The 27,052-nt window shown below is 52.6% G+C and overlaps 1 protein-coding gene across 1 annotated transcript in view; it reads left to right on the plus strand.

The window, feature by feature from the left end:
- Positions 1 to 991: 991 nt before the first annotated feature.
- The window catches only part of LOC104339063 (netrin receptor DCC), a 680,511-nt gene continuing 654,450 nt past the window's right edge, over positions 992 to 27,052 (plus strand). Inside the window, exon 1 of the mRNA XM_075411440.1 lies at positions 992 to 1,467. Coding sequence (XP_075267555.1) covers positions 1,383 to 1,467 — 85 coding nt within the window. The 5' untranslated portion in view covers positions 992 to 1,382. The remainder of the gene's footprint in view (positions 1,468 to 27,052) is intronic.

A 27,052-nucleotide genomic window follows, 5' to 3' on the forward strand; every position in this document is an offset into this window, starting at 1 on the left:
ATAATCCTCTGTGCTAGGAGAACTCCGTGTGGGTTTCTTTCTGGGCTCCCCAGCTTGAGAAAGATGAGGAGCTACTGGAGAGAGTCCAGCGGAGGGCTACAAGGAAGAGGAGGGGACTGGAGCATCTCTCCTACAAGGAGAGGCTGAGGGAGCTGGGCTTGTTCAGCCTGGAGAAGAGAAGGCTGAGAGGGGGACCTTAGAAATGCCTCTAAATATCTGCAGGGTGGGTGTCAGGAGGATGGGGCCAGACTCTTACCAGTGGTGCCCAGCGACAGGACAAGGGGCAACGGGCACAAACTGGAGCAGAGGAAGTTCCAGCTGAAGATGAGGAAGAACTTCTTCCCTCTGAGGGTGACGGAGCCCTGGCCCAGGCTGCCCAGGGAGGCTGTGGAGTCTCCTTCCCTGGAGATATTCCAGCCCCGCCTGGACGCGGTGCTGTGCAGCCTGCTCTGGGTGACCCTGCTTGGGCAGGGGGTTGGGCTGGGTGACCCACAGAGGTCCCTGCCAACCCCGACCATTCCGTGATTCTGTGAAAATGCAAAAAAAGCGCGGGGGAAGGAGTCGAAGTGCCGGGTTAGCGGGGAAGAACCGCGGGCGGTGGGCCCGGCCCCCCCCCCGGGGCAGGGCAGCGCGGAGAGCGCAGTTCCCCCGGCGGCCCCCAGAGGGCGCCCGCGCTCCCCGCCGCGGCGCTGCTGAGGCGGCGGCTGCCGAGCGCGGCCCGGCCCCGTCCCCCCCGTCCCCCACCCCCCTCCCCGTTCCCCCCATTCCCCCCCTCCCTTTTCCCGCCCTCCCGGGGCCCGCTCCCGCCGCCTCCCCCCGCCCCCATGGCCGCCTCGGCAGCACGTCCGGGCTCGGCGGCGGAGGCTGCGGGCGGCAGCGCCCGGAACGAGTGAGACGCCGCAGCCCTGCCTCTGGCGGCACCCCGCCGGGAGAGGAGGCAGAGCCGCCCCCCCCCCCCCCCAGCTCAAATTCCCCTTTTTTTATTCTTTTTTCCACTTTTTCTGCTCCGCGTGGAGATGGAGCCGCCGCGACTCCGTTGATGCCCGCCGGACGGCTGTTTTTCGGAAGGCAGGATTTCCCTCTCGGGTTTTTTTTTTTCGCTGTGGAGGTGGGAGGACCCTTCCCCAGCCTTCCCAGTCTCCCCCAGTCCGTCCCCGCCGCGCTCGGGAGCCGCGGAACCTCCGGGACCGAAGGCAACTTTTTTTGTTGTTTTTTTTTCTTTTCCTTCGCTCATCCCCCGTCTGCAGGCACCGGCGGAAAAAAAAAAAAGGGAATAAAGCAGCCCCGGCGAGGAGGAGGAGGAGGAGGAGGAAGGGGCCGTGCGTGCATGTGTGGCTGCCGCCGCTGCTCCGGCCCCCGGATCCGGAGGTGCGCGGTGAAATATGGAGAAGAACCTTGGATGTGTTTGGCTACCGAAGCTGGTTCTTCTCCTCCTCGGGTCGGCGAGCCTTCAGCCTCCGGTCTCCGGTAAGTCAGCGCTGCCTTGTCCGCCTCGGAGACCCCGGGGGGGGGTTTTTTCTCCGCAGCCCGGAGCGATGTGCCCGTTTCTTGATGGACTTTCCCCCCCCTTCCCTCGCCGTTTGGGTTTTTTTTTTTTGGGGGGGGGGGTTCGGTGTGGTGTTGCTCGCCGGTGCGAGGTTTTGCATCCCGCGGCTGGGAAGCGGGGAAGCGGGGCGAGAAGCGCCTGGGAAAGGGGGATATCCATGGAAAAGAGCGGAGAAACGGGGCAGGAGCTGGCACGGTGGGTGCCGCGGTGCTTGGCACCCATCCTCCTTCGCACCGCATCCCGCTCGCGGGTGGATTTGTTCTCCCGGAGCTTTTTGGGGTCCACCAAGGTTGCGTCGGCTGGGTGAAGGCAGAAAAGCGGCGGAGGAGTTGGCAAGGCGAGAACCCGGCCCTTGTCATCTGCAGAGCAGCTCCCAGCTGTGCCGCGCTGCGATGCGCGGGGCGCATCTTCCAGTTCTAAATCGGAATTGTGATCCCGAAGGCGGTTGTGCGGGGAAGCGGGGTCGGGGACGGACGCGGCGATGCTGCGGAGCTGCTCGTGCGGGAAGGGCTGGGCGGCACGCAGAGCTCTGGGTCAAAAAGGAAGGAAAGAGAAATGGGAGCGGGAGCCGAGAAGTGTTGGGAACTAAGAAAGTGCAGCTTTGATTTGCGGGAGGCGGAGGGAGATGCGTGCAAGGAAATATTATTCTCCGGCGCTCCCAGTTCTCTCTAAAAGCGAACGAGGAGCGCTTCGGGAGGGGAAACCTTGGGAAGGGAGAGCCTGGAAGATACAAAAAGGGATGCGAGCCCCCTTGCTTTCGCAGCAGAGACGGAGGAACAATAGGGACCAAGTCCCCACGCCGGCGCCGAAGCGGGTTGCTGCCATGGGGGGAAAAAAAAAGCGCTTTGCCTGCGGTGAGCTCCTCGGCGTCTGCTGGCGAGGCTCAGGTTATCAGCTCTAGGCAGGCGGTGGTGGTGCTGCCTCCGCACAAGCCCGGCGTATCTTTGGGGTGTCCTGATTTTGGGGAGTTGGCAGGAGAGCTGGAAGATGCTGCTGTGCCGGAGCGGGAGGTGCCCGTCCCCACCGTCGTCCTCTGCGGTTACTCGCGTGGAGGGTGGGAGCAGGGCGATGAGTAGGTGTTTCTCTTGCCTTTCCAGCTTCAAAGCTGCTCGGCGTGGCAGGGATCCTCCTTTGGGAAAGGGGATTGACTCGCAGGCTGCTTCGCTGCCGGAGGAGGGGATGGAGCCAGAGCCTGCGGAGGGAAGGAACCCGGCTGCCGTGGCAAGGGTCAGGCGTGCTGCAAAACCGCGGCACCCACGGTTTGGTCCCATGGGGACCATGGAAAACCGCGTGGTCCACGTATGGGTTGTGTGTTTCGCGCCCCATCTACCATCCCACGGGTGTTTATCGCACCGATTTTGAAGGGGGCATCTTTGCCTTGCGCCCAGTTCCTCGTGCTGCGCTTCCCAAGCTGCGAACGGGCAAAGTTTTCCCCGCGTCGCAGCCCCGGGGGGGCCGTCGGGACTTCGTGCTTCCCTGAGCGTCCTTGTCACCGGCCCACGTCAGCCCACGAAACCGAATCGAGCGGATCCTGGCCTTCTCCCTGGCCTGGACGAGCTCCTCTACAACCTACTGTAGGTGACCCTGCTTGGGCAGAGGGTTGGGCTGGGTGACCCACAGAGGTCCCTTCCAACCCCTGCCATGCTGGGATTCTCAGGCAAGGCCGCGGCCTCCCGCTCGCTCGCCGCGGCGTCTCCGCTCCCCGCACGCTGGCACGCCGCGGGCAGGAGGTGCGTGGCACGCTCCCCACGCAGAGGTTCCCGGGCACGCAGCGAGCCAGCGCTGCTGACAAAGAGCTCCCGGGGCCGGGGCCGGCTCCTATCCTGCTCCCTGCCTGGAGCTGCCGTGGACGTGCCCGCCAAACTTTGGTACCCAAGGACGGCGGCGTGGGCAGGGGCCGCGTCCCGCGCTTGTCGTGCGAGGGGCGAAACGGTTTGGGGGGTGAGAGGAAAAGTAAAGCACGATGGGAGACTTGGGCTGGCTAAAAACACGTGTGTGTGGACGGGAGAACAGAGGAAGGGCAGCGTTTGCCATTTTGGAGAGCGTGTTCCTGATCAAGGCGGGTGTAAAGGAAGCGGTGTTTGATCGTTACGGTGCCCTACGGTTTGTTCTGTGTAGGTATAAGTAGCTATAAAATGCTTTTCCTTCTTTTTTGTCTGTAGGTGGGGATTTTAACTGGACCTCAAAGGTTTTTTATTGAATGGCTGCTGTGTTTGGTGCCTTTGACTCCCGCTAGCTCTTGGTGAGGAATTTAGCGTTAGTGCAGCCCGTCGGAGCCCGTGGCGGTCGCTCCTGTGAGTGGTGCAGTATAAATCACCGCTGACCCGGCGCGGCGTCCGTGTCCCGTGCGCTGCGGTTGCCTTCTGTGGTGCGAGGCGCGCGAGCCGCCACGCGTGTGACGGGGTGCGTTCGAAAATTGCCTACAAATATCTGCAGGGTGGGTGTCAGGAGGACGGGGCCAGACTCTTTTCAGTGGTGCCCAGTGACAGGACAAGGGGCAACGGGCACAAACTGAAGCAGAGGAAGTTCCAGCTGAAGATGAGGAAGAACTTCTTCCCTCTGAGGGTGACGGAGCCCTGGCCCAGGCTGCCCAGGGAGGCTGTGGAGTCTCCTTCTCTGGAGATATTCAAGCCCCGCCTGGACAAGGTCCTGTGCAGCCTGCTGTGGGTGACCCTGCTTGGGCAGGGGGGTTGGACTGGATGACCCACAGAGGTCCCTTCCAACCCCTACTATTCTGTGATTCGTGGAGGACGAGCAGTTTACGTTTGAGTACTGCTCTTCTTTCTACGGTTTGTTGAATGTTTTCGTATTTAGCTTTGCTTTTTTGTCCTCCCCCCTGCTCCACGTGCTGACTTGGAAGACGCAGTCAGGAGTGTTTGTTCTCAAAGAGATCACGCCAAGTGCGATATCCAGATTTCACGCTCGGTTCGTTTATCCTTGACTGCTACACAAACCTTAGCGTGAAAGGTCTATTCCAGGGCTCAAGACATGGCAGTGCCATCAAGATATTCTTGCATTTCTGTCTGAACCCGTCTTTGCTTGACTGTTTAGTGCTGGGACGGCGAGATCTTTGGGGCAGGACTGCAGGGGCTTCGCTCTGCAGACCCCCAGCAGGAGCGCGGTCCGCAGCGAGGGCTTCCAGATCAAAATGCTGAATATATATAGCTGCGCTTCCCAAACTTGGAGAAGAAAACCTGTGGGACTGCTCATTCCAGACGCAGTTTGGGATCTGGGCGAGTTCTTCACATCACCCGGCCGAGCCGAAGTTCGGAGCCGGTGCGCTGACCTTGCTGTCTGCATCTCCCTGGAGCAGCCCGGTGGGAGATGGATGAGCAAGTGCTGCCTTCTCCCAACCCACCCGGGCTTTCTCCCCGCTGTCCGGGAAGCAGAGAGCCTTGTCCTGCCTCACATTTTGACTGGCAAAAGCCTGGTGCTGTCTGTGGGCTGGTGTTTCCCCGTAGCTTGTTGTTTACCGTCGTCCTGCCATAATCTGGGTTCTGCGCGAGCTCGGTGACGTCTGGGGTGGCCTCTGCTAACGGGAGACTGCTGTCAATCCAGTGACATGACAGCTGAAGTAACCCTTTCAGCCAGTCATCAGATGCTCAGCGCACGGATTTTCCACCAGATGTCCTTCAGAGGGCCGGTACTGATATTTTTAAACGCTGCTTTTATGAGATAAAATAACGCTACCAAACGGAGGGTTTCCTACGCGCCCGCTCGCGCGGCCTGTCCACCTGCGAGGAGAAAACTCTGCGACGGGTTTGCACCTCCGTCCTTGGCGGAAAAGGTGGTCAGAGAGACTCCAGCAAGCGTGCTGTCGCGAGTAAGCTGTGGAAGAAGTTTGCCTTTTGCTGGTATTTTAACATCGAGCCGGAATAAAGCTGGCCGGTGCCGCTCCGCTGACGAGGAGCCTTGGCCGTGCCGCTGAGCGGGGCTGGGGACGCGCGGACCCGGAGGCTGCGCGTGGGTCCTCAGGTGGGTCCTCGCCTCGGCTTGGCTATCGCAAACCCCTCGGTTGATGTGATTTACGGCGGTTAAGTGACTTCGTGCGTGGAACGAAGCGCTTGTGGGAGAAGGCTCGAAGAGGGGACCGCGTTTTCACGTGCCGGATCTTCCCTTCCGCGGGAACGCGGATCTGGAGCAGCGTGAGGCAGCGCAGCCAGTCTCCGTGTTGTAATACAAATAGATGGAAATTCCTTAAAACGTTGGCCTTGCTTGAGTGGAAAATATACTGACAAATTCCGCCGAGGCTTTCATGATTAATTAACTAAAGGCAAAAAAACTCACTCGCTCTGTTAAAATTATCCCATGGGTGAAAGATTGACCTGAATTTTTTTATTTCCATTGGAATCCAAAGTAAACACGCTGGCCCCGTTCCCTTGCACCCCCCTCACCGCAGCTGCGGTGCCGCGGGCTGGACGGAGGTGCTGCTGCCCGGGAGCGTCGCCTCGGGAGGCAGCACCCAGGTCTGCAGGGTGCAGAGCGGTCCCCGCGCCTCTGGAAGCCATCTGCTGCCAGGTACTGCTTGCTGTTCTCAGGGTCTCTGGACACCCTTGCTTTTAATTTCCCCAAGGGAGTTCCTTTCTCCATGCCGGCCTGAAAATTGATCTGCTGAAAAATAGGAATCGCGATGTTCGTTATCCACGCTGTGAGGCTGCGCCGCGGGCAGAGCTGAGCTCTGGTTTGCAGGGAACTGGCTTCAGCGCCGGTGTTCGTGCCACTTTCTGTCTGGCTCCCTGGGGAAGATTTCTGACTCTCACTTTAAAGAGTTGCTCCCTGGTCAGCCTGGAGACGAGACGGCTCCGGGGTGACCTTAGAGCAGCTGCCAGTGCCTGGAGGGGCCGACAGGAAGGATGGAGAGGGGCTTTTCACAAGGCCGTGTAGGACAAGGGGGAATGGCTGTGAACTAAAAGAGGGCAGATTTACGTTAGGTATTAGGAAGAAATTCTTCCCCATGAGGGTGGTGAAGCCCTGGCCCAGGTTGCCCAGAGAAGCTGTGGCTGCCCCCTCCCTGGCAGTGCTCAAGGCCAGTTTGGATGGAGCTCTGAGCACCCTGGGCTGGTGGAAGATGTCCCTGCTGATGGCAGGGGGGCTGGAACCAGATGATCTTCAAGGTCCCTTCCAACCCAAACCATGCTATGATTCTATGAATTTCTTCTCGAATGTTTGTTGTGGGGGTGGCTTCAATCGGTACCGGTTCTGGTCCTTGAGAACTTGATCTACTCTGTGTCCATTACCTTTCTGCTCCTCCCCATCCCCTTCGATAAACTTCCCAGTCTGTTTGCCCGCTTCTGCTGTTGAAAAGCAGCTGGGGTCCCCGCTGCGAGAGAAAGGATGCTTGGGAATCTTCTTTTAATGCAGGTGGAGAGGCTCAGGCATTTGAGATTTGCTCCTTTGGGTCTTCTGCGCTGCCTCATGTAAGGAAAACTACCCAACTATGGGAGGCAGTGACGGGAAGTGAAGTGTATCTCCTGCTTTCTGACAGTAAATTCACTGCTAAAATAGAGTATATTATTCCTGAAAGAGAGCACATCAGATAATTGTAAACTTAGCAGGATTTTTTCTTTCTGACAGCGTAGCTCAATTTCTGCTTTGATGTGAAGGGCTACAGCTAAATTGGGCTAACGACAGAACATCTCGCTGGAGAGCTTGGAGATGGCTGCGCTCGGAAGGAAACGGAGTTCTCGGAGCGGCGCGATAAACGCGCGGTTGAACGTCTCAATTTCTGTCTCGGTTGATGGCAGTCGTTTGTCGATGGTAGTGCCAATATGTGCTGTAATTTTATAAATGCTCTGAAATATTCAAAATAGGTTGAAAACTACTCTGAATTGCTACCCGAAGTTTTAGCAAAATATTGGTTGTCAAACAGAGAGGCTGAAGGAGTAGGGTCTGCTTGGAAATTGCGTTACTGGCTGAAAACCGGGTATCTTCTCGCCCTGCGAAGCAGAGTTGAAAACAGGGAGACTGCTGATGTTCTGGTGATTTTATTTACTTTTATGGTGCTTTACAGTCAGATTCATTGATTTGATCGTGTGCACCCAGCCCACGGTCACACTTTCCCGGGCTTGAGGGCTGAGGAGGTGGCTGCTCTCCCAGCCTGGAAGCAGAAGGTGAGCAACCACCAACTTTTGGTTTGCTCTCAACCACTAAAGCTTTCATATCGATTTCTGTCTGTCTTGGGAAACCGCATCCTGACCAGCTGAGAAGTTTGGCTCATTGAAACAAATCGTGTCGTTCTCTTGTGGGATCTTACAGCAAGAATATAGGGTGACAAAAAGAGGTGAAGTGTAAGAGAAAGATGTTGGAAATGACACAGAAAAGCTCCTGCTCTGTGCACATAGCTTCCTGGACAGTGAAATGTCCCCCAACCACCAGTGCAGGTGTTGATGGAAACATTTATTTTAGTTAGAGAGGGTAGAGTGGTTGGCTACTTAACGTGACACGTGTTAGGAGACACAGAATTTATCCAAATCATGGGGGAGGTGGTGCTTGTCCAGCGTGGATGTACTGTGGGATGAGGACGTGCCGTGGGAGGTGAGGCTGCTCGCTGGGGAGTGGATGGAGAGCTTTATAAATTGCAGGGTTACGACTCTTCTGAGAGGCTCTGTAGATGAGCTGAGCTAAGGTCACCTCTTCAATCACCAGAAGAGCTCTGTAAATGAATGACAGTCTCCTAGTTCATATTTTTATCATTTATATGTAATTATAGTTTCACGGCCCGGTGTCTGCGTTCCGTGTACCCTATCAGTCAACGGGGGCTTCAGAAGTTGTGCTGACAGGGATGTGTTTGTCCCGTGCAGGTGAGGAGCTACATTGCTGTATTTCCATGCTGCCTTTGCTTAGTGCTTTCCTTTTTCCCCTCAATAGCGTAGCAGACGTTCTTGTCTCCTGTTTCTCGAGCTTTTGTTGGCTCCCACCACAGACCTTCCGCCATCTCCACAGTGGCCCGATGCTCTGTCAAACCTCAGTGCAGCACTGCAAGGACAGGCTCTTTTGGTAGGGGTAGCAGCAAGGTTACTCGTGGATATGGGTGGTTTCTACAGTGAAAGATTAAGGAAGTGGAGAGATTATGGCATGATAAATTGGATTAAAGCTAACTATTATTTTGCGGTTCCCTGCTTGATCTTGGGTACACTGAGTGGAGAGAGATTGTTATAAAAAATAGTGGCATGAAGTTTTATCTTCTGCCTGGCTTATCACAGATGTGAGTCTCAAGGAAAGCAGCTAAGGTGAAGCCCCTACTTGAGCCCTGCGCGTGATGCACTTGGGCACGTGCTGGAGATCTTGCAGCCGGGGTGGGAGCAGATAATGTTTCCACTAAAAGAGGAATCATTTGCTCATTTTGTCTGTTCTGCATGTGGACAATCCATAGAACTTCATCCGTTTGCCTTGCAGGGCTGTGCTGGGCTGGAGAACATTCTCCCTCGGCAGAATCGCACTCTCTGGGTTGCTTTTTGCTTGCTCGTTCTTCCTTGGTTTCTCGTTTGGATTTGCTTGGCTTTGGTTTCTTGCCACTGGTTCTTGCTGTGCCTCTCCCCATGAAATTAGCAGTGAATTCTCCCCGAGAAGGTACGAAGTACAGTGAAGAGCACTGGAGCAGGCTGCCCAGGGAGGCTGTAGAGTCTCCTTCTCTGGAGATATTCAAGCCCCACCTGGACGCGGTGCTGTGCCCCCTGCTCTGGGTGACCCTGCTTGGGCAGGGGGTTGGGCTGGGTGACCCACAGAGGTCCCTTCCAACCCCGACCAGTCTGGGATTCTGTGATTCTGTGAAGGCACATCTTCATAGCCTTGCTGACAAGCTGAACAGATTGATCCTGGACGGATGCTCCTGATCTGCCTGTGCTGCTGCCCGCGCAGCCGGAGCCAGCGCCCGTCCCTGGCCCTTTGCCGCCAGGAGCAACCGTCGTGAGCCGGAGGTGGGTGCTCTTGGCGTAGCTGAACACCGACCTCCTAAATATTTTTTTCAGAAGCTTAATCCGGGTTCGTTGTTGCTTTTTCTTGGACTGTGTTTTGAGGAGGAACATAAAAGCCCCCAGCAACCAGATCTGGTTCAGTGAATCCGAGACATCTCGGTTCGGAAGGCTGGTGCCTACGTTAGTGGTGTGACCTGCAGCTCAACTGGTGGGCGCTTCTGTCTGGCTGTCGAGCTCGGAGAGCAGTAATTAGCCAGAAACGCGACAGCTCTGGAGAAAGTCGGTGATATAATTGTGTAAAGTGTTTCTTTTTAATGGCAGGGCTCCCAAAAACCTTGTGATAGAACCTGAAGGTTGCTTCCCTAGGAGTGGAGTTGACTTAGGAGCAAGGAGTGGGCTGTCCTGGGGCCGGCAGCAGGTACTGGGCAGAGCTGGATGTTCATCCTTAGCCCACAGCTACCCAGAAGGGCTCATTTGGTGCAGAGCTCGTGCTTGAACCTGCTTCCCCCTGAGTCTCTCCAACACTCCTCCCTTCGCTAGCCAAAGTCTAAAAAGCATTTTATAAACATTCTTTTAAGTTTCTGTCCACAATGTTCATTCATATTTTTCCTGTAGAAGCATCAGGGGAAGAAGACAGACATTTAAAAGGGCTCTGAGGGGCCTTTGTCCATATTCCCTTCCTTTTTTTTTTTAATTCTCTGCCTTCTGATGCTCAGAAGAGAGAAAAAGTCCTTAAAACTTTTCCCTCTGCTCTTCCCCGCTGTTGAAGACACCCAACAGACCATGGTGGTGGTGGGACCCAAATGCACCAACCTGTAGACTGCTGAAGAAGCGGGGCATCGTCTTGCTCGGGTTGAGGTTCTGGTTGTCGTCATGGTGGCGGCGGGCGCTGGAGTCGGGTCCCAGGGAAGGACTGGCGCAAATTCTTTGTAGGTGTGTAGTTAGTAACCATGGTGTTGGCTGGGGTTTGTGCCGAACCACCCGTGGAACCGCCTGAGGGAGAGCCTTGGAGGAGGGTGGTCCAGCAGAACGGAGTGTGCATTTTAGGAGATGGTTGTAGATGGCATTTTGTATATATTTTGTATGGTTGCAGTGTTGTGAGGTTTTCCCCATCATGATACAACTCTATGAATTTCATACTCGTTTTCCAAATGCCATGGTGCTTCTGTTTCCCTTCTCCCCAGTGAATACCCTTTTTTCCTAGTTTCTCCCTCCTTTGTTGTATTATAGATGCTCTGAGCGTGCTATTGGCGTGACCGGTTATCCCAGTCTCCTCCGTGGTATTTGTAAATTTGGCAAAAAGGCCCACAATCCCCTCATTCTGCTGTGGAAGGAAGCTTCCTACACGGCTTTCCGCTCAGAAGACTGCAAAGGTTTAGATGAATTATTGAAGAGGAGCCTGTCATACGTGTGAAAGTAGTTAACGGTCTTAGATTTGGACTTTGCTGTTATAAAGGACATTGGGACTTTTATGTATTTATTTATGGGGGCTCCGGACCTCTTTATTTTCCCTGGACGCAATGAATACCGTGTCCTCCTGTGTGAGGAGCAGCGTGAAGCGAGTTAAAAAATTAACTGAATCTGACAGCTCTTGTTTACACCAGCAGGCTGTGCTGCCATTCAGCGTGACCTGGATAGGCTGGAAAGCTGGGCAGAGAGGAACCTGATGAGGTTCAACAAGGGCAAGTGCAGGGTCCTGCACCTGGGGAGGAACAACCTCATGCACCAGTACAGGCTTGGGGTGGACCTGCTGGAGAGCAGCTCTGCGGAGAGGGACCTGGGTGTCCTGGTGGACGACAGGTTAACCATGAGCCAGCAGTGTGCCCTGGCTGCCAAGAAAGCCAATGGGATCCTGGGGTGCATCAAGAAGAGTGTGGCCAGCAGGTCGAGGGAGGTTCTCCTTCCCCTCTACACTGCCCTGGTGAGGCCTCATCTGGAGTCCTGTGTCCAGTTCTGGGCTCCCCAGTTCAAGAAGGATGAAGAGCTACTGGAGAGAGTCCAGCGGAGGGCTACAAGGATGGTGAGGGGACTGGAGCATCTCCACTACGAGGAGAGGCTGAGGGAGCTGGGCTTGTTCAGCCTGAAGAAGAGAAGGCTGCGAGGGGACCTTATAAATGCCTACAAATATCTGAAGGGTGGGTGTCAGGAGGATGGGGCCAAGCTCTTTTCAGTGGTGCCCAGTGACAGGACAAGGGGCAATGGGCACAAACTGAGGCACAGGAAGTTCCGTCTGAACATGAGGAAGAACTTCTTCTCTCTGAGGGTGACGGAGCCCTGGCCCAGGCTGCCCAGGGATGTTGTGGAGTCTCCTTCTCTGGAGATATTCAAGACCCGCCTGGACGCGGTGCTGTGCAGCCTGCTGTGGGTGACCCTGCTTCGGCAGGGGGTTGGACTGGGTGACCCACAGAGGTCCCTTCCAACCCCTACTATTCTGTGATCTGTGATCTGTGATTCTGTGATTCTGTGTTTCACCGTTCCTTATTAGGAGGATGCAAAACAGGGACGGCTTCATACCGCCGGATAATGGCAGAATGGCTTTTTTCAGCGTCCACAGAGATTTGTAAGCGTAGAAATTTTCTGTGCCGCTGACAGAGCTGCCAAAAGGGGCTGATGTCTCCCATGGTCCCAGTGTTGATAGGACGTTTGGCGAACCAGCGGCGTAAGGCTGCTTAGAAAAGGGTATTAATGCATAATTAGAAGTGCTGTAGGACTGAGGGTGTTGTACGTGCAATGCTTTTTTGAAAAATCCTGGAGATTTATGTTTTTAGATTTCTGACTAATCGCTTTTGACTTTAAAGGTAAGGGGATACTCAGTTTGTGGAAATTAGCACAGCTGCATGCTCTGGAATTGCAGGTGTGTGTTAGGAGACGTATATTCTGGTGGAGACGGTTACACGTGGCGGTTTGCTGCGATCGCCCTCTCGCACAGGCATTATTCATTCTTTGTTTTCATTAATCTGAAATAAAGGTCATCTGGATGAAAGATTCAGGAGGAAACTGGGTAAACAGCTGTACTTCCATACTGCCCACACAGTTCTCTAAGCCCGCAGTAATGGAGAATAAATCAGATTTTTTTTTTTTAATCCATCAAATATTAACGATTTAAACAATTATAAAAAGCGAGAGAAAGGTTCTTTCAATACATTAGGCCAGATTCTCAACCTGAATAAATCTTCACTGACTTCCACGGAGACACCTTCGCATCAGCAAAAGGCTCCTAACGCAGTTTGCTGTCCATCATTTGCGTTCCCGATGTGCTCACCTCGGCGCTGAGTCTCTGTAACCAAATAGCTTCGCTGTAGCAGGTGTATTGATATTAAAAGGGTTGTTAACATCTCTCCAGAGGGGGATATTCTGTTACTGGTAACTCTGTCAAGCTTTTCCATCTGCGTAGGGAATTTGTCAGAAGCTGGCCGTGTGTTGTTAAAAGTATTAGTTATCTCTTGATTTGGGTCTAATTGAATTCCGTCATTAATAGAACTCAATTACAATCGATGGCAGATGACACCACCGCGAGGACAGCGGCCACTCGAGGTTGGGAGCAATGCTTGGTGCTCAACCAAGCAGTCACAAACGGGGCAAACGCCGTCGCTCTCTTAATGAGCAAATTTTCCGATCCTCACCGAGGGGAGGTCTCCTGCTTAAATGGGCACACTGGCTGGGAGCCACCCAAATCCCTTGGCACCGTCGCTTCGTTGCAAATTGGTTTTTGTGCATCAAGTATGAGATGGTTTTAATCTCAAACGTGCAATAAAAGAATACTCTGGTTCCCCCCCCGCTCCGCGATGCTCCTTATGTGAGCTTGATCTGTCTTGATCGCAAATTCTTGAAGTGCTGCGGAGTGAGGCCGTTGATGAAGAGTCACAGGAGGCATCTATATCTATATATATATATATATACATACTATATGTATATTCATAGATTCATAGAATCATTTAGGTTGGAAAAGACCCATAAGATCATCAGGTCCAACCGCTAACCTCACACCACCCAGTCCACCACTAAACCACGTCCCTAAGCACCACAACTCCACAGCTTTTAAATCCCTCCGGGGATGGGGACTCCACTGCTTCCCTGGGCAGCCCGGTCAAGTGCTTGGCAATATTTTTGGTGAAGAAATTTTTCCTAATACCCAACCTAAACCTCCCCTGGCACAACTTGACGCCACTTCAAGCTGCAGCAGGGGAGGTTCAAATTCGGTATTAGGAAAAATACAAAAATAGAAAAAATTTTACCTATGTCAGTGGTCTCACCAGCGAGGGAAGCCACCTAATCCCTTTTCTTTGTTGCAGGAGGAATTAAGAAATTCTGAGTTTATATTTTTCCTGAATTTTACCCCAAACTATCTACAGCTAAAAAGGAGGATAGTGTCAAGCAGCTGGAGCCACGGACTCCGTGCACCGCAGATATTTCCACTTCAGTCCTGTAATGTCCTATTTTGTTTAAGGTAACGTGAGAGCAAGGTTGGAAGAGAGAGTCATTAACTCTGAAAAAGTCTAAAGTATCTTCTCCCTCCCACCCCTTTGCCCATTCGCCTTGGATTTGAGATTTTTTATACACCTCCGCATCCCTTGCATCTTTTCCCTTAGAAAACAGGAGCAGGTTCCCATCCTTGGGTGGGAAGAGCCTGAAGCAGCCCTTTGCAGAGCTCTTTCAGCCAGGCCAGAGGAGGAAAAGCTCCTCCCTGCAAATGGTCTTTGCATTTCTTTCCCCACCAGAAACACCTTCTCTCTGCCGGTGACTTGCTGAAGTCTGATACTGTGCACGTTCCTTGGTCTGTCTTTATCACAAATTCTTGAGGTGCTGCGGAGTGAGGCCGGTGACGAAGAGTCACAGGAGGCATCCCTGCGTGCGCCAAGCCTGGGCTGTTGGTGTTGTGTTGTTACTCCTCCTTTTCATATCGGAGCTTGCAGAGCGTCCCAGGAACGCCACGTGCACCCAGCAGTAACCACAGAACTAGTTAGGTGCCACCAAACCCGTGAGGCTCAGGAGAACAAGCTCACAGCCAGAGAGAAACCGGAGCAGAGCCCAAAGTGGAAGTGTGAGAGCGATGGATTTGCAGGTTTTTGCTGAGCCTGCACAAATCAGGTCGGAGACTCTTGCTCCGTTGTTTAATTTGCTGCCCTCCAGCAATGGCCACCAACTGCTGCTGGTGGCGGCGAGACCTCTGGAAAGATCCTGCAGGGACAGTACAGAACAAACAAGCTCATCCATCACCCGTGAGACTGAGAGCTATACCGCTAGGCGTATGTTACAGCAGAACCCTGGGCTATATTATACCATTATTTTTTTTTAAAGTAATACTCTTGACAGATTTTAATGGGAAATTCCACTTACAAATCAATGGTGTGATTCAGGCCTGTGTTTATTAACACATTCCTCAGATTGCAGATGAGTGGAACTACCTGAGTACAATTCAAATGGCCCTGAAAGGCGGAGTGTGACGGTGCTGGAGCGTCGGATAATTGATATTGCCAGGCTCTGTCTCGGTAAACGAGATCTGTCCGTGTGCGTTAACGTGCCCCATACCTGAGAGCAGTGACTATTTCATTAGTTCTGATTGCTCCTGACACCTCTCGCAGCGCCGGGAGTTTCCCTGCATCGCCCTTTGCCGGGCTCCGGGCTTTGCCTGCTCCGTTCCCATATGGTGGGTAAACGGGTTGTGTCAGAAAGAAGGAAACCTTCATACAAGGTCAATCCGGGTCACTGCATGACTTAAAAAACATCAAAAAACCCACAGCCAGATGCTCCTGGAGCTGGGGTTGCCTTGCCCGGTTTGCTCAGCCAGCTAAATGAATGCTGGCGTGGAGGTTTCTGCCCCGAGTGCTTCTCCTTGGCTGAGCTGCAGAGCTGAAGGTCCTGTGGTCCTTCCCGCTGACGCTGAGGCCAGACTGCTTTGGCATAGAGTTTATTATTATCTAATTTTTTTAGTTTAATATTATCTAATTTTCTAGTTGGTTATTTAGCATCTCTGCCCGTGACAGGCGGGTTGGAACCAGATGATCTTTGAAGCTCCCTTCCAACCCAAACCACGCTATGATTCTACGAATCCTGATTGCTTTGTAGTTTTCAATCGTACCCGTTCGAAAATCTCATTTTCCCAAACGGCTCTGTGACGCTGCCACGGCCTCCTAACTGTCCCATTGCCGCCTCTCCGCGGAGTTAAATGAGGATGAGGAGGTGCTTATCGCGGTTGTACGGCTGCACCGCTGCGAGCACCTATGAAGGGTGGCAAAATGCTTGGAGATTCCTGTAGTAAAAGGGGTGCGACACAGCTGTGATGTACGGCGGTCGTAAAATGCTGATCGTCCCGGCGCTTGTGAGCTCCAAATGAGACCAGAGTTAGCCTGACGATAAATTAGATTTTAAAAGGTAATTCGGTGAATGTATGATGAAAATTTGGCCTCTCGGTATACGATCCATCAGCAACTTACCTGAATTTGTTCCTCATTTTTTGTAAAGCATTTCTGGATGGCATATACGTTAGTCTGTAATATGAAAAAGCGAGCAGCTAACGGTTTCCAAAATCCATCCCTGGGAACAGTCTATCTGGCTCCTGGGAAGAAGTCGATCTTTTAAAATTACAGTTGGTAAAGATTTCCACAGACATCGTTGGCAGATGCCTCCTGAAGCTGTGACCAAGGAAAACCATTCTCCTCCTTCGTGGTCATCAGCCTTCCAAGGGTAGGTGCCGAAGGCTGTCCCACACCCCTCCGTTGCGACACGCGAGCCCTCCCTGGCGTTCGCAGCCCCGATAATCACAGAGTCACAGAATGGTCAGGGCTGGAAGGGACCTCTGTGGGTCACCCAGCCCAACCGCCTGCCCAAGCAGGGTCACCCACAGCAGGCTGCACAGGACCTTGTCCAGGCGGGGCTTGAATATCTCCAGAGAAGGAGACTCCACAGCCTCCCTGGGCAGCCTGGGCCAGGGCTCCGTCACCCTCAGAGGGAAGAAGTTCTTCCTCATCTTCAGCTGGAGCTTCCTCTGCTTCAGTTTGTGCCCGTTGCCCCTTGTAAGGTGAGGAGGGGCTGAGAAATACCCCTCCGCGGTCCTTCGAGCTGCAACAGGTGACTTCTCCGCGTGGCTCGAGGTGTTGCTTCTCTCCCTTCCTCAGCAGATTAAGGAATAACCATAATGGTTCCAAACCAGGACTTAACTGTCCGCTGTCTGGACTAGAAGGGCTGCAGCTAACGAACACATCCCATCCTCTGCTCCCACCTCCTTGCAAATCCTTTGTACTGTGTTACTCTAAACGCTAGCAGGGCTTTTTTGGGTGTTGTGGCTTTGGGCTTTGGTTTGCTGCGTCGCCTTAAATACGTAACAAATCTGCATCTCATATCTGTGAGGGAAAACTCCTTCAATGATCACAGAAGAGGCAGGGTGGAGGAAGGGGCAGTTGTATTCCTGTTAGAATCAGTTCCTGTGGGTTCCTGGCTGCTGTCTTCTGCTTGTGCATCTGTACTTAAAACAGCTGCCAGGTTTGGGCTCAGAAGGGAGTTTTTCCCTAACAGCCAGATTGCCAGGGACTGGTTTTTCCCCCCTTTCCTGCAGAGTGGGGTCTGCTGGGCTTCGTAGCATCTGTTCAGTGGTGCCCAGCGACAGGACAAGGGGCAACGGGCACAAACTGAAGCAGAGGAAGTTCCAGCTGAAGATGAGGAAGAACTTTTTCCCTCTGAGGGTGACAGAGTCCTGGCCCAGGCTGCCCAGGGAGGCTGTGGAGTCTCCTTCTCTGGAGATGTGCAAGCCATGCCTGGTCCTGTGCAGCCTGCTGTGGGTGACCCTGCTTGGGCAGGGGGGTTGGACTGGGTGACCCACAGAGTTCCCTTCCAACCCCGACCATGCTGGGATTCTGTGATCGTGGTGAAGACAGTGTGCAATGATTAAACCATGAGCACGCAGGCGATCTCTCTTCATCACTGAGGAGAAAGTAGGATTTGAGCGCTCGCGGTGAGTATCCTCGCGGTGCGTGCAGCCCTGGCTCTGCCTTGCTCCAGCTGTTAGCAGCTGTCCCGGGCTGATGTGGGTGGCCAGGGGGTAGAGCGAAGCCGGTGGAGGTATGTGAGGTCCCTAGGAGGTGGCCTCCCCCTCCTCGGAGAACGTTGCAGGCCGTTTCTCATGCAGGCAGCGCGCTGGCATTTCTGTGGGTCGGGAAACCAAGTTGTTTTTGTGACTGATGGAATAGATGAGCATTTGGGTGACTCTGCACTTCAGCAGGTTTTGAAAAAACGAAAGAACTCCTTAGCCTGCTGTACAGATAAGTGCATAATTGCTCACCGTATGCCGAAGCTCCGTGTCGCTCGTAAAAGAGCTCGTAACGAGCCAGAAAGCGCTTGTTTTCTGGTAAGACCAAATGATGTAGCAAAATACCTACTGCCCTGCCGAGAATGAACCGGGTAGGGGGGCTCAGCTCCACCGGTGCTACCTGGGAATGGCTGAGGGAGCAGTGCCCTCATTAGACTAAATCCTGCTTTAATTCCCAATGTTCGTTAGGGGCCGGACAGTCCCTTCAGAGTGCCTGGGCAGCTTTTTGCAGTCCGGTGGCTTCTGTGGGTGCTCTGCACGTGTGGACAGGGCATGAGATGCGGTCTGGTGGCTGGAGGTGGTTTAAATTCTGTATGTGGCGAGTTGGTGCGTGTGAAAGTGGGTATGTTTGTGTGTGCATTGCTGAAGTTGGGTGTATTTTGGTGTCTCGGATACATCTGGGTGTACACTGGGATGCATTAGGAGGAATGTGGGCAGCAGGTCGAGGGAGGTTCTCCTCCCCCTCTACTCTGCCCTGGTGAGGCCCCATCTGCAGTGCTGTGTCCAGTTCTGGGCTCCCCAGTTCAAGAAAGATGAGGAGCTACTGGAGAGAGTCCAGCAGAGGGCTACGAGGATGAGGAGGGGACTGGAGCATCTCCCCTACGAGGAGAGGCTGAGGGAGCTGGGCTTGTTCAGCCTGAAGAAGAGAAGGCTGAGAGGGGACCTTAGAAATGCCTCTAAATATCTGCAGGGTGGGTGTCAGGAGGACGGGGCCAGACTCTTTCCAGTGGTGCCCAGCGACAGGACAAGGAGCAACGGGCACAAACTGAGGCAGAGGAAGTTGCAGCTGAAGAGGAGGAAGAACTTCTTCCCTCTGAGGGTGACGGAGCCCTGGCCCAGGCTGCCCAGGGAGGCTGTGGAGTCTCCTTCTCTGGAGATATTCAAGCCCTGCCTGGACGCGGTGCTGTGCAGCCTGCTCTGGGTGACCCTGCTTGGGCAGGGGGTTGGGCTGGGTGACCCACAGAGGTCCCTGCCAACCCCAACCATGCTGGGATTCTGTATGCACGTGAACATACATATAGAAAATGTATGTGCACACATGTATACCTGCAGTGAGAGGGAAAATGCAGGTTCTTAGTAGTCCGTAGTTAGAGAAGCAAACCGGCTTGCTAGAAGAGACGAAAGCAGAATTGGAAGTGTGCGCTACTGCGGTAATTAACTTTTTCCTTCAGATTGTGATCTAACATTTGAAAAAAAAACCCAAGCTGGAAGGACTTATCTGGAACTGAATGTTTCAGTTTTTATCCCTAGGGTTAATATAGTCATGATATTATTTGGTCGTCTGAGAATCAGAAGTTCAGTGCCAGATTAAACACATCCTAGCAGTCTTTCGCCACCGTGTCGGATACTCATTTTGTAAATGGAAATAGAAGCGTGCGTTGGAAGCCGGGGAGATGGCAGCCTCCCTCCCCCTGCAGAGAATTAGAAAATTTCACATAGTTTTGATCTATAGTGTAAATTAGGCCTCCGAAGCGGTGTGCTACGTCTTCATTAAAAGAGGCGAGGGTAATTGTGAGACCGTGTAGCGTGATGGCGCGGGGTTTTCTCGTCTTCTTTTGTTGCTAGATGGGTTTATTTTGTGTTATGACTTCTGGAGAGTGGTTTTGCACTCATGCAAAAATATGGCTTTGTGTGCTATATATAATCAACAGAAGCATGCACTCCTTTTCCCTGAAAGATGTGGTGCTTTACTGAAGTGTTGGATGTTCATGATTAATGCATGGGTTCATTAAAAAATACTTTTTAAAGTAGAAATGTGATGTCTTCTCCTGTTAGTTATAGTAATTAACAGTACCCAGGGACGGATTTTACAGGGATAAATCAGAAGTATGCGTTCAGGCCACCTTTTGGCCCCCTGGGGTTTTCTATTTTCACTTCCAAACAGCGATAAATGACGCTCTTTACATACAATTAATGTGTTTTTAATGAACAATTAGAAAATTGCTGTGGGATGAAATTACTGCGAGGTAAACTTTGACTTTTAAAGGGAAAACCGCCCTCTGTGTTTATACACGTGCCAAACTTTTCCTGTGCAAGTGTTCTTGTCTTTGCAATCCCTTTCAGTTGTTTTTCCTTGCACCGCTGTAAAAGCTCCTTCAGGCGGTAGGAGAAAAGCTGTTGATGTTTTGAGGTTTCCCGTGTCAAGAGCGGACTTTGGACACAGGCTAGGAATAAAAAAAATACCTTGGAAAAGCAGAGTCAGTTGTTCCTGCAAATCAGAAGTCTCAACCCAAAGTGCTCGCGCACGTAGAGACGCCGGGACAGGAACGGGGTGCAGGACGCATGACTTCCGCGCCGCGACAAATCCCCGTCGCGCCGGTGATCTCGGCCGAGGGTGCGTTGGGGATTCGGATCAGGGCTTTAGGCTTGATAGACACCTGCAGAGATTTCATCTTCTGTCTCACGTGGATTTATTCCGTTTGCTAGAATTTGATTCCAGCAGACAGTTTCTGGAAATCGGAATAATTTTTTCACACCTGTGTTTCATGAAGTGATTGGCTCTGTGTGAGCAAAGAAGGTAAATATGAAGAGGGGAAGGAGAAACACTGATTTGTAATGCGTTAAGCCGGAGCTTTACATACGTAATTTGGCTCCTGCATTTTGTGATGGAAATACCCATCTCACAAAAATGTTTGATTGTAGGCACACAGTGTTTTCCAGATATTCCAGACCCGCCTGGACGCGGTGCTGTGCAGCCTGCTCTGGGTGACCCTGCTTGGGCAGGGGGTTGGACTGGGTGACCCACAGAGGTCCCTTCCAACCCCGACCATTTTGGGATTCTGTGAAATGGGTGATGGGTGGGTTTAGTGTGTTGTATGAGCCTGCTGGTTAATATTCAGCGTGACGCTGGAATCACTGGAAGATGAACGTCTTTCCCCATTATACTGTCCTGTAACTGTGAGGGTGCCAACATGGCAGAGGCCGAGCAGCACCCTCGTTGCATTTGGCTTGCACAACGGCGGGGTTGGGTCTTGAAACCCTTGACGTTCAGTTTGCTCTTAAAATTCTTAAGCAGTTACAGAATCACAGAATCCCGGAATGGTCGGGGTTGGAAGGGCCCTCTGTGGGTCACCCAGCCCAACCCCCTGCCCAAGCAGGGTCACCCACAGCAGGCTGCACAGCACCGCGTCCAGGCGGGGCTGGAATATCTCCAGAGAAGGAGACTCCACAGCCTCCCTGGGCAGCCTGGGCCAGGGCTCCGTCACCCTCAGAGGGAAGAAGTTCTTCCTCATGTTCAGCTGGACTTCCTCTGCTTCACTTTGTGCCTGTTGCCCCTTGTCCTATCGCTGGGCACCACTGGAAAGTGTTTAGCCCCATCCTCCTGACACCCACCCTTGAGATGTTCAACAGCCTGAGGTTCTGGCACTGACGAGGTGAATCAAAGATGCAAAATCTCTCATGTTTTTGAACAAATGAAGCACTTAAATCCCCTTCTGCGCAACCCGAATCCTGCACATGTAGAAAAGCTTGAGTAAATGAGGAGTGCCTGCGTGGGGTGAGCCGATGCGTGCTGCCGTCGGGCACACCGGCTGCGATTCAGGCTTACCTTGCTGTGAAGTTTGCAGTGCTGTGTCCTCCCGCTTCCTCACACGGATCCGGAGGGGCTTTCTGATGCCGTAGAAGCCAGCGTGCAAGTCTGCATTTCCACCAGATTTGGCTTTGAGTAATTAGGTGGACAGATTAATTGATGGGTTATGTTTCTATTTCTGGGCCGCTCGTTATTTGAAAGGGAAGTACTGTAAAAAGGCAGTCAATATCAGAGTAAAGGTACATGACATCACCTTCTGTAGCTGTGGATTTCTCTTCCTTGGTCATTTTGTGAAGTCAAAGGAGAGGAAAACTATGGTAGAACGTCTGCTGTGACCAAACCTCTAGAAAACATCCTCTCCTGGCGTGAAGCCCCATCGATGTGCTGGGATCTTTCCAAGAGTGGCGAGAAGTCCTGCAGCAGACGTTCTTGAAAGGACTCTCTCGAGTTAAGTGCAGACCACATTGTCCAGACTGGTTTCATCTTAACTTCGGAGCTCAGAGGCTCTTTCTCAATCAAATTTGACCGAGGAGTTAAATTGCTGTGAAAATGGGGTGTTAGAGACCTGTAGATGGTTACAGAGGGCTGCTGGAGGAGAGGCAGCAATGTACGTATGCCGCTCGGGAGGCAGAAGGAGACCCGAAATCGAGACACCGGGCTGGGCTTGGAGACTTTGGCTGCTGCCAGATGTGTCTGTATTGGAGTGGGAGCGGCATCCTTCAGCGCAGTGCTCCTGCGAAGGGGCTGTTGTAACCTAGTAGGGGTTGCTTTAATGTAGGCTGCACAGGCCCTTGTCTAGGTGGGTCTTGAATATCTCCAGAGAAGGAGACTCCACAGCCTCCCTGGGCAGCCTGGGCCAGGGCTCCGTCACCCTCAGAGGGAAGAAGTTCTTCCTCATCTTCAGCTGGAACTTCCTCTGCTTCAGTTTGTGCCCATTGCCCCTTGTCCTGTCACTGGGCACCACTGGAAAGAGTCTGGCCCCGTCCTCCTGACCCCCACCCTGCAGATATTTGTAGGCATTTCTAAGGTCCCCTCTCAGCCTTGTCTTCTCCAGGCTGAATAAGCCCAGCTCCCTCAGCCTCTCCTCGTAGGAGAGATGCTCCAGTCCCCTCACCATCCTCGTAGCCCTCCGCTGGACTCTCTCCAGCAGCTCCTCATCTTTCTTGAACTGGGGTGACCCTGCTTCGGCAGGGGGTTGGGCTGGGTGACCCACAGAGGTCCCTTCCAACCCCGACCATTCTGTGATTCTGTAGCATCAACCTCAGAGCAGCGCTGGGCTTCCAGCTCTTGCTCTCTGCTTTGCAGGAGACCTGGATTTGGTTCCTGCAGTTGCTGGCCCGCCATGAGCACCAGTGAGACGAGTCAGGCATTTGTTGTGCACTTTTACAAGGTTAATCCTGGCAATAGCAATCCTAAAAACAAGCCATTTTTTAATTCTCTCAAAACCATTTAATTCTCTCAAAACCAGGACGGCATGATCCTGTCCAGGGCCAGCCAGAGCAGAGTAAAAAAATTCTGCCAGCTCTTCCGCTTTGTGATCGAGAGCGATGATGTCTTCCTTCCCCGTCACAAGGAGCATTTGCTGCGGCTCCCACTGGGCTGTTTGTGTTAGAAATTAAATGCAGTCAGACCTGGTTAATCCCCATCTTGCTCAACCACGTGCCTGGGTGGCCAGAAGTCCTGCGCAGCTGACACGGTGAGGATGCACCCTGGGAAGGGCTGGACTTGCGGGGCGCGACGTTTATACTGGTTTAACTGGTCTGGATGGAAATAGGGCAGAGTCTTCTGTACTTTGTTATGAAATAAAGCAGGAGGGTTATGGGTGTTGTGGTTTCAGGGCCTCTGCTGCGTTTGGTGACTTGGGTGCTTTGGTGGCTTTTGCGTTGTGTGAAAGGCAGGAACGTGTCAGGGCTCTGGAGGACGCAGCACGGACGCTCACACTGGTTCTGCCCCAAGATGACTTTTCATCTCATTTGTGTTCCTTTTCTCCAGGGAGAAAAAGAACAGTAAGAACAGGAAAGACTGAATGATAAACATGATCTGCATTTACTGTAAAAACACCTCTTGGTGGTGTTGGGTTGAAGGTTGGACTTCATGATCTTAGAGGTCTTTTCCAGCCTTAATGAGTCTATGATTCTATATACTCTCCAGTTCTTTTGAGGCCAAAAGCACTCAGAAAAGTCCACGGAAGAAGGAAAGGGAGATTTAGTTGGCCCTTGTCTTCCCTGGTGAGACAGATTTGCCAGCAGCAGTATTTTCCACCCCGTGGAGGTTGCTGGAGGTTCCGTAAGTGTCTCGCCTTTCTTCAGGTCTGAAATTGAGTCGATCCTGGAGCGTTTATCGGAGCTGGCGTTAATTGGGCGGATCCTAGGGAATCTGATTGTGGCAGCAGGTAACACTGAAAGCTCCTCCAGAATAAACTTACTGGGGCAGTTATTTCTGAGGGAGTCGTTGCGTGAGGTGCTCAGAAGAAAGGGAAAGAATTGCAGAAAGCAGAAAGGCAGCGAGGAACCGGAGAAGAGAGTTGGATGTCCAAATTAAACGCAACAGCAGTGATTTTGAACACGAAAGAAGCAATTTATGGGAAGCTAGTGAAGTGAGAAGGGAGGCGAAACGGTGAGAAACAAGGCAAATTGCAAAGCACGAGGACGCTGCCTGTGGAATGGAAATGCGTGGAGCGGCCAGGCAGGTTAGAGGAGCGCTGCCTAGATGGGGAGGGATACAGCAGAAACGGGTAGGAATATGCATATTACATCATCTGCATATTTCCCTGCTGATTTTTTTTTTTTCTTCCTTTTTGTGCAAAACCATCTTTGCCAACCTGATGTTTGTGTTGGCGTTCACTGACCCCACAAGCAATTATTTGCACGCCTCTACTGAGAGATCGCAGCGACAGAGCTTTGCTCTCCACCATCCCACACCTACGTGTGCACTCCGTATGGCCCTGGATTTCCACGTATACATGGTCCTGGTGTATTTCTTTTCTGTAGAATAAGCTGGATTCTGAAGATTTGAGGGCTTTGGAGTGCTCAAAAGTCATATTTCAGTTTGCTTACTTGAAACTTTGGCTTTCAATTAGTTGGAGGTTGTTCTGGTTAACACCCTGCTGAAGGGAAGTGCTCAAAGCTGTTTGTCACTTGTTTCAGTTGCTGGTAATTGCAAATAGCTGGAGAAGATTCGATGCAAATTTTGTTCTAAAAATTAGTCACCCTCCACAAGAAGCCGCACCACGTTGTTTTTGAAGAGGCCTGCTTTGAATCTTCAGCCGTACGCGTGCTGGGCTGCCGTGATGGATGAGCTCAGGGCTGTGCTGTGACTCCGAGCTCAGAGATCACGTGTTTGATGGATGCTCTGAGGAACGTCGGATGCCTAAATAACAAAAAGTTGGGAGCGTGATGGCTTCCAGTAATGGCCAGTCCTGTAGGAGAGTGGGAATGGTGGGACGTGAATTAACGATCAGTCCCTCCTGCTGTTTAAGTAAGTGAAAAGCCAGGACTGACTGACATTTACGTGCTGTTTGTCCTTATGGGGAAAGGATTTCTAGAGGAGCAGTTGCTTTTCCGAATGGAAATGAGGATGCCTTTTCTAGCGGTGCTGCCACTGGTGAGCAGAGGTAGGGAAGGATGCGCAGGAGGGATGCGGAGAAGGGTGGGCCGTGGAGCAGAGGTAGGGCGGTGGATGTTGTGTGGGGGACTGGACACAGTACCAAGAGTAGAAGGCGCTTCTTGGGTTGGCATTGCTGAAGGGCATTTATCACAGAATCAGAGAATGTTCGGGGTTGGAAGGGACCTCTGTGGGTCACCCAGTCCAACCCCCTGCCCAAGCAGGGTCACCCACAGCAGGCTGCACAGCACCGCGTCCAGGTGGGGCTTGAATATCTCCAGAGAAGGAGACTCCACAGCCTCCCTGGGCAGCCTGGGCCAGGACTCCGTCACCCTCAGAGGGAAGAAGTTCTTCCTCATCTTCAGCTGGAACTTCCTCTGCTTCAGTTTGTGCCCATTGCCCCTTGTCCTGTCACTGGGCACCACAGGAAAGAGCTTGGCCCCATCCTCCTGACACCCACCCTGCAGATATTTGTAGGCATTTCTAAGGTCCCCCTCTCAGCCTTCTCTTCTCCAGGCTGAACAAGCCCAGCTCCCTCAGCCTCTCCTCGTAGGAGAGATGCTCCAGTCCCCTCACCATCCTCATAGCCCTCCGCTGGACTCTCTCCAGTATCTCCCCATCTTTCTTGAAGTGGGGAGCCCAGAACTGGACACAGGACTGCAGATGGGGCCTCACTAGGGCAGAGTAGAGGAGAAGGAGAACCTCCCTTGACCTGCTGCCCACACTCTGCTTAATGCACCCCAGGAGACCATTGACCTTCTCTCACCAGAGAGCTGGCCGCGCGTCCTCCTGTCCTCCCGCAGGCGTGCGGGGCTCTGTTGGTTAAAACAGGGCTTATCCAAGAACTGAATCCAGCCCCAAATCTTTACAATAAATACAGCATCAAGTGTATGGGCATTTATCAAGCGTGGGCAGATGCACCTTTTGTTGAGGACCGTGAGCATCAGATTCCTAACGTCGGTGCTGGGCCAGCCCGGAGGCTGAATTATTTGCGCTCTCGCAGGGAGCTGCGAAGCTTTTCAGTGCTTTACTGCAGCATAAATCCTGTTGTTACGCTGATTTACCTGTGGCCTTTAGAAATGTGAGAAATATTTTCCCACCGACAAGAATATTTTCCCAAAAGTTCTCCGATGGTCTGAAGCGAAGAGTCCTTAGCGTGTGATAGAGAGGTCCGGGGAAAGGACCTCTGGTGTGGTAAACCAGATCTGGTGGCTTCTCGAGGAGAAATTGCTTTGGGTTTGCTTCCAAGCATGGAAAAGGATCAGGTTTTGGAGAGGAATTGGTGTTTGGCTTCTCATAACTGAGCTGGACGGATACCAACGGCTTGGGTTTTTTCGTGTGGGTTTCTCGATCCAGCTGTTGGTTTTCCGTCGGTCTGAGGGCTGTTTTGGGAAGGGAAGGTTGCATCCGTGGGGCTCGTCTCTGGGAGGTTTTGATGTTCTTGGAGAGATTAGGGAGGCTTTTGAATGCTGTCCCTCAGTTTACTGGAATGCTTTGGCTTTTTTAATTTTTTGTTACTATTTTGAAAAGTATTGTCCTTGAAGCCGGAACGCAGAAGTAACACATTTCAGTAAATCAAATTTATAATAAATAAGTGCATGTAATTCTTCCCGCTTTACTTTTCTCACAAGTATTTGCTGCTATCTCTTGCAAAGTTACGCCTGAGCTAGATGGCAAGGACGAGACACTACACTATTTAAGGACACAGGTACTGGGTGTTCCCCCATCCCAGTACTCGGTTGCCTTCTGCCTCCACCCATGGGATGGCGGAGGGGTCAGGCTGTCCCGTGAGCTTCAGGGAATGGCCTCCGTTTTCTTGGGAGTGTCGTTTCTTCCTCTTGATGCGCAGGTTGCGATGGCCTGGAGCCATCCAGCCTAGCTGGTGGCTGGCGGAGGGGCCTGTGGCTTTCTGTTAGCAGGAGGGGCTGGCCGGTCCGTAAGGTCATGGTGAAACATCTCCCAAGCTGCTGAGCTGGGGACGTTAGAAATGCCTACAAATATCTGAAGGGTGGGGGTCAAGAGTGGTGGACACACCGGCAGGCTGTGCTGCCATTCAGCGTGACCTGGACAGGCTGGAGACTTGGGCAGAGAGGAACCTGATGAGGTTCAACAAGGGCAAGGGCAGGGTCCTGCACCTGGGGAGGAACAACCCCAGGCAC

Source organism: Opisthocomus hoazin, chromosome Z (assembly GCF_030867145.1).
Source record: "Opisthocomus hoazin isolate bOpiHoa1 chromosome Z, bOpiHoa1.hap1, whole genome shotgun sequence".
Taxonomy (NCBI): Eukaryota; Metazoa; Chordata; class Aves; order Opisthocomiformes; family Opisthocomidae; genus Opisthocomus; species Opisthocomus hoazin.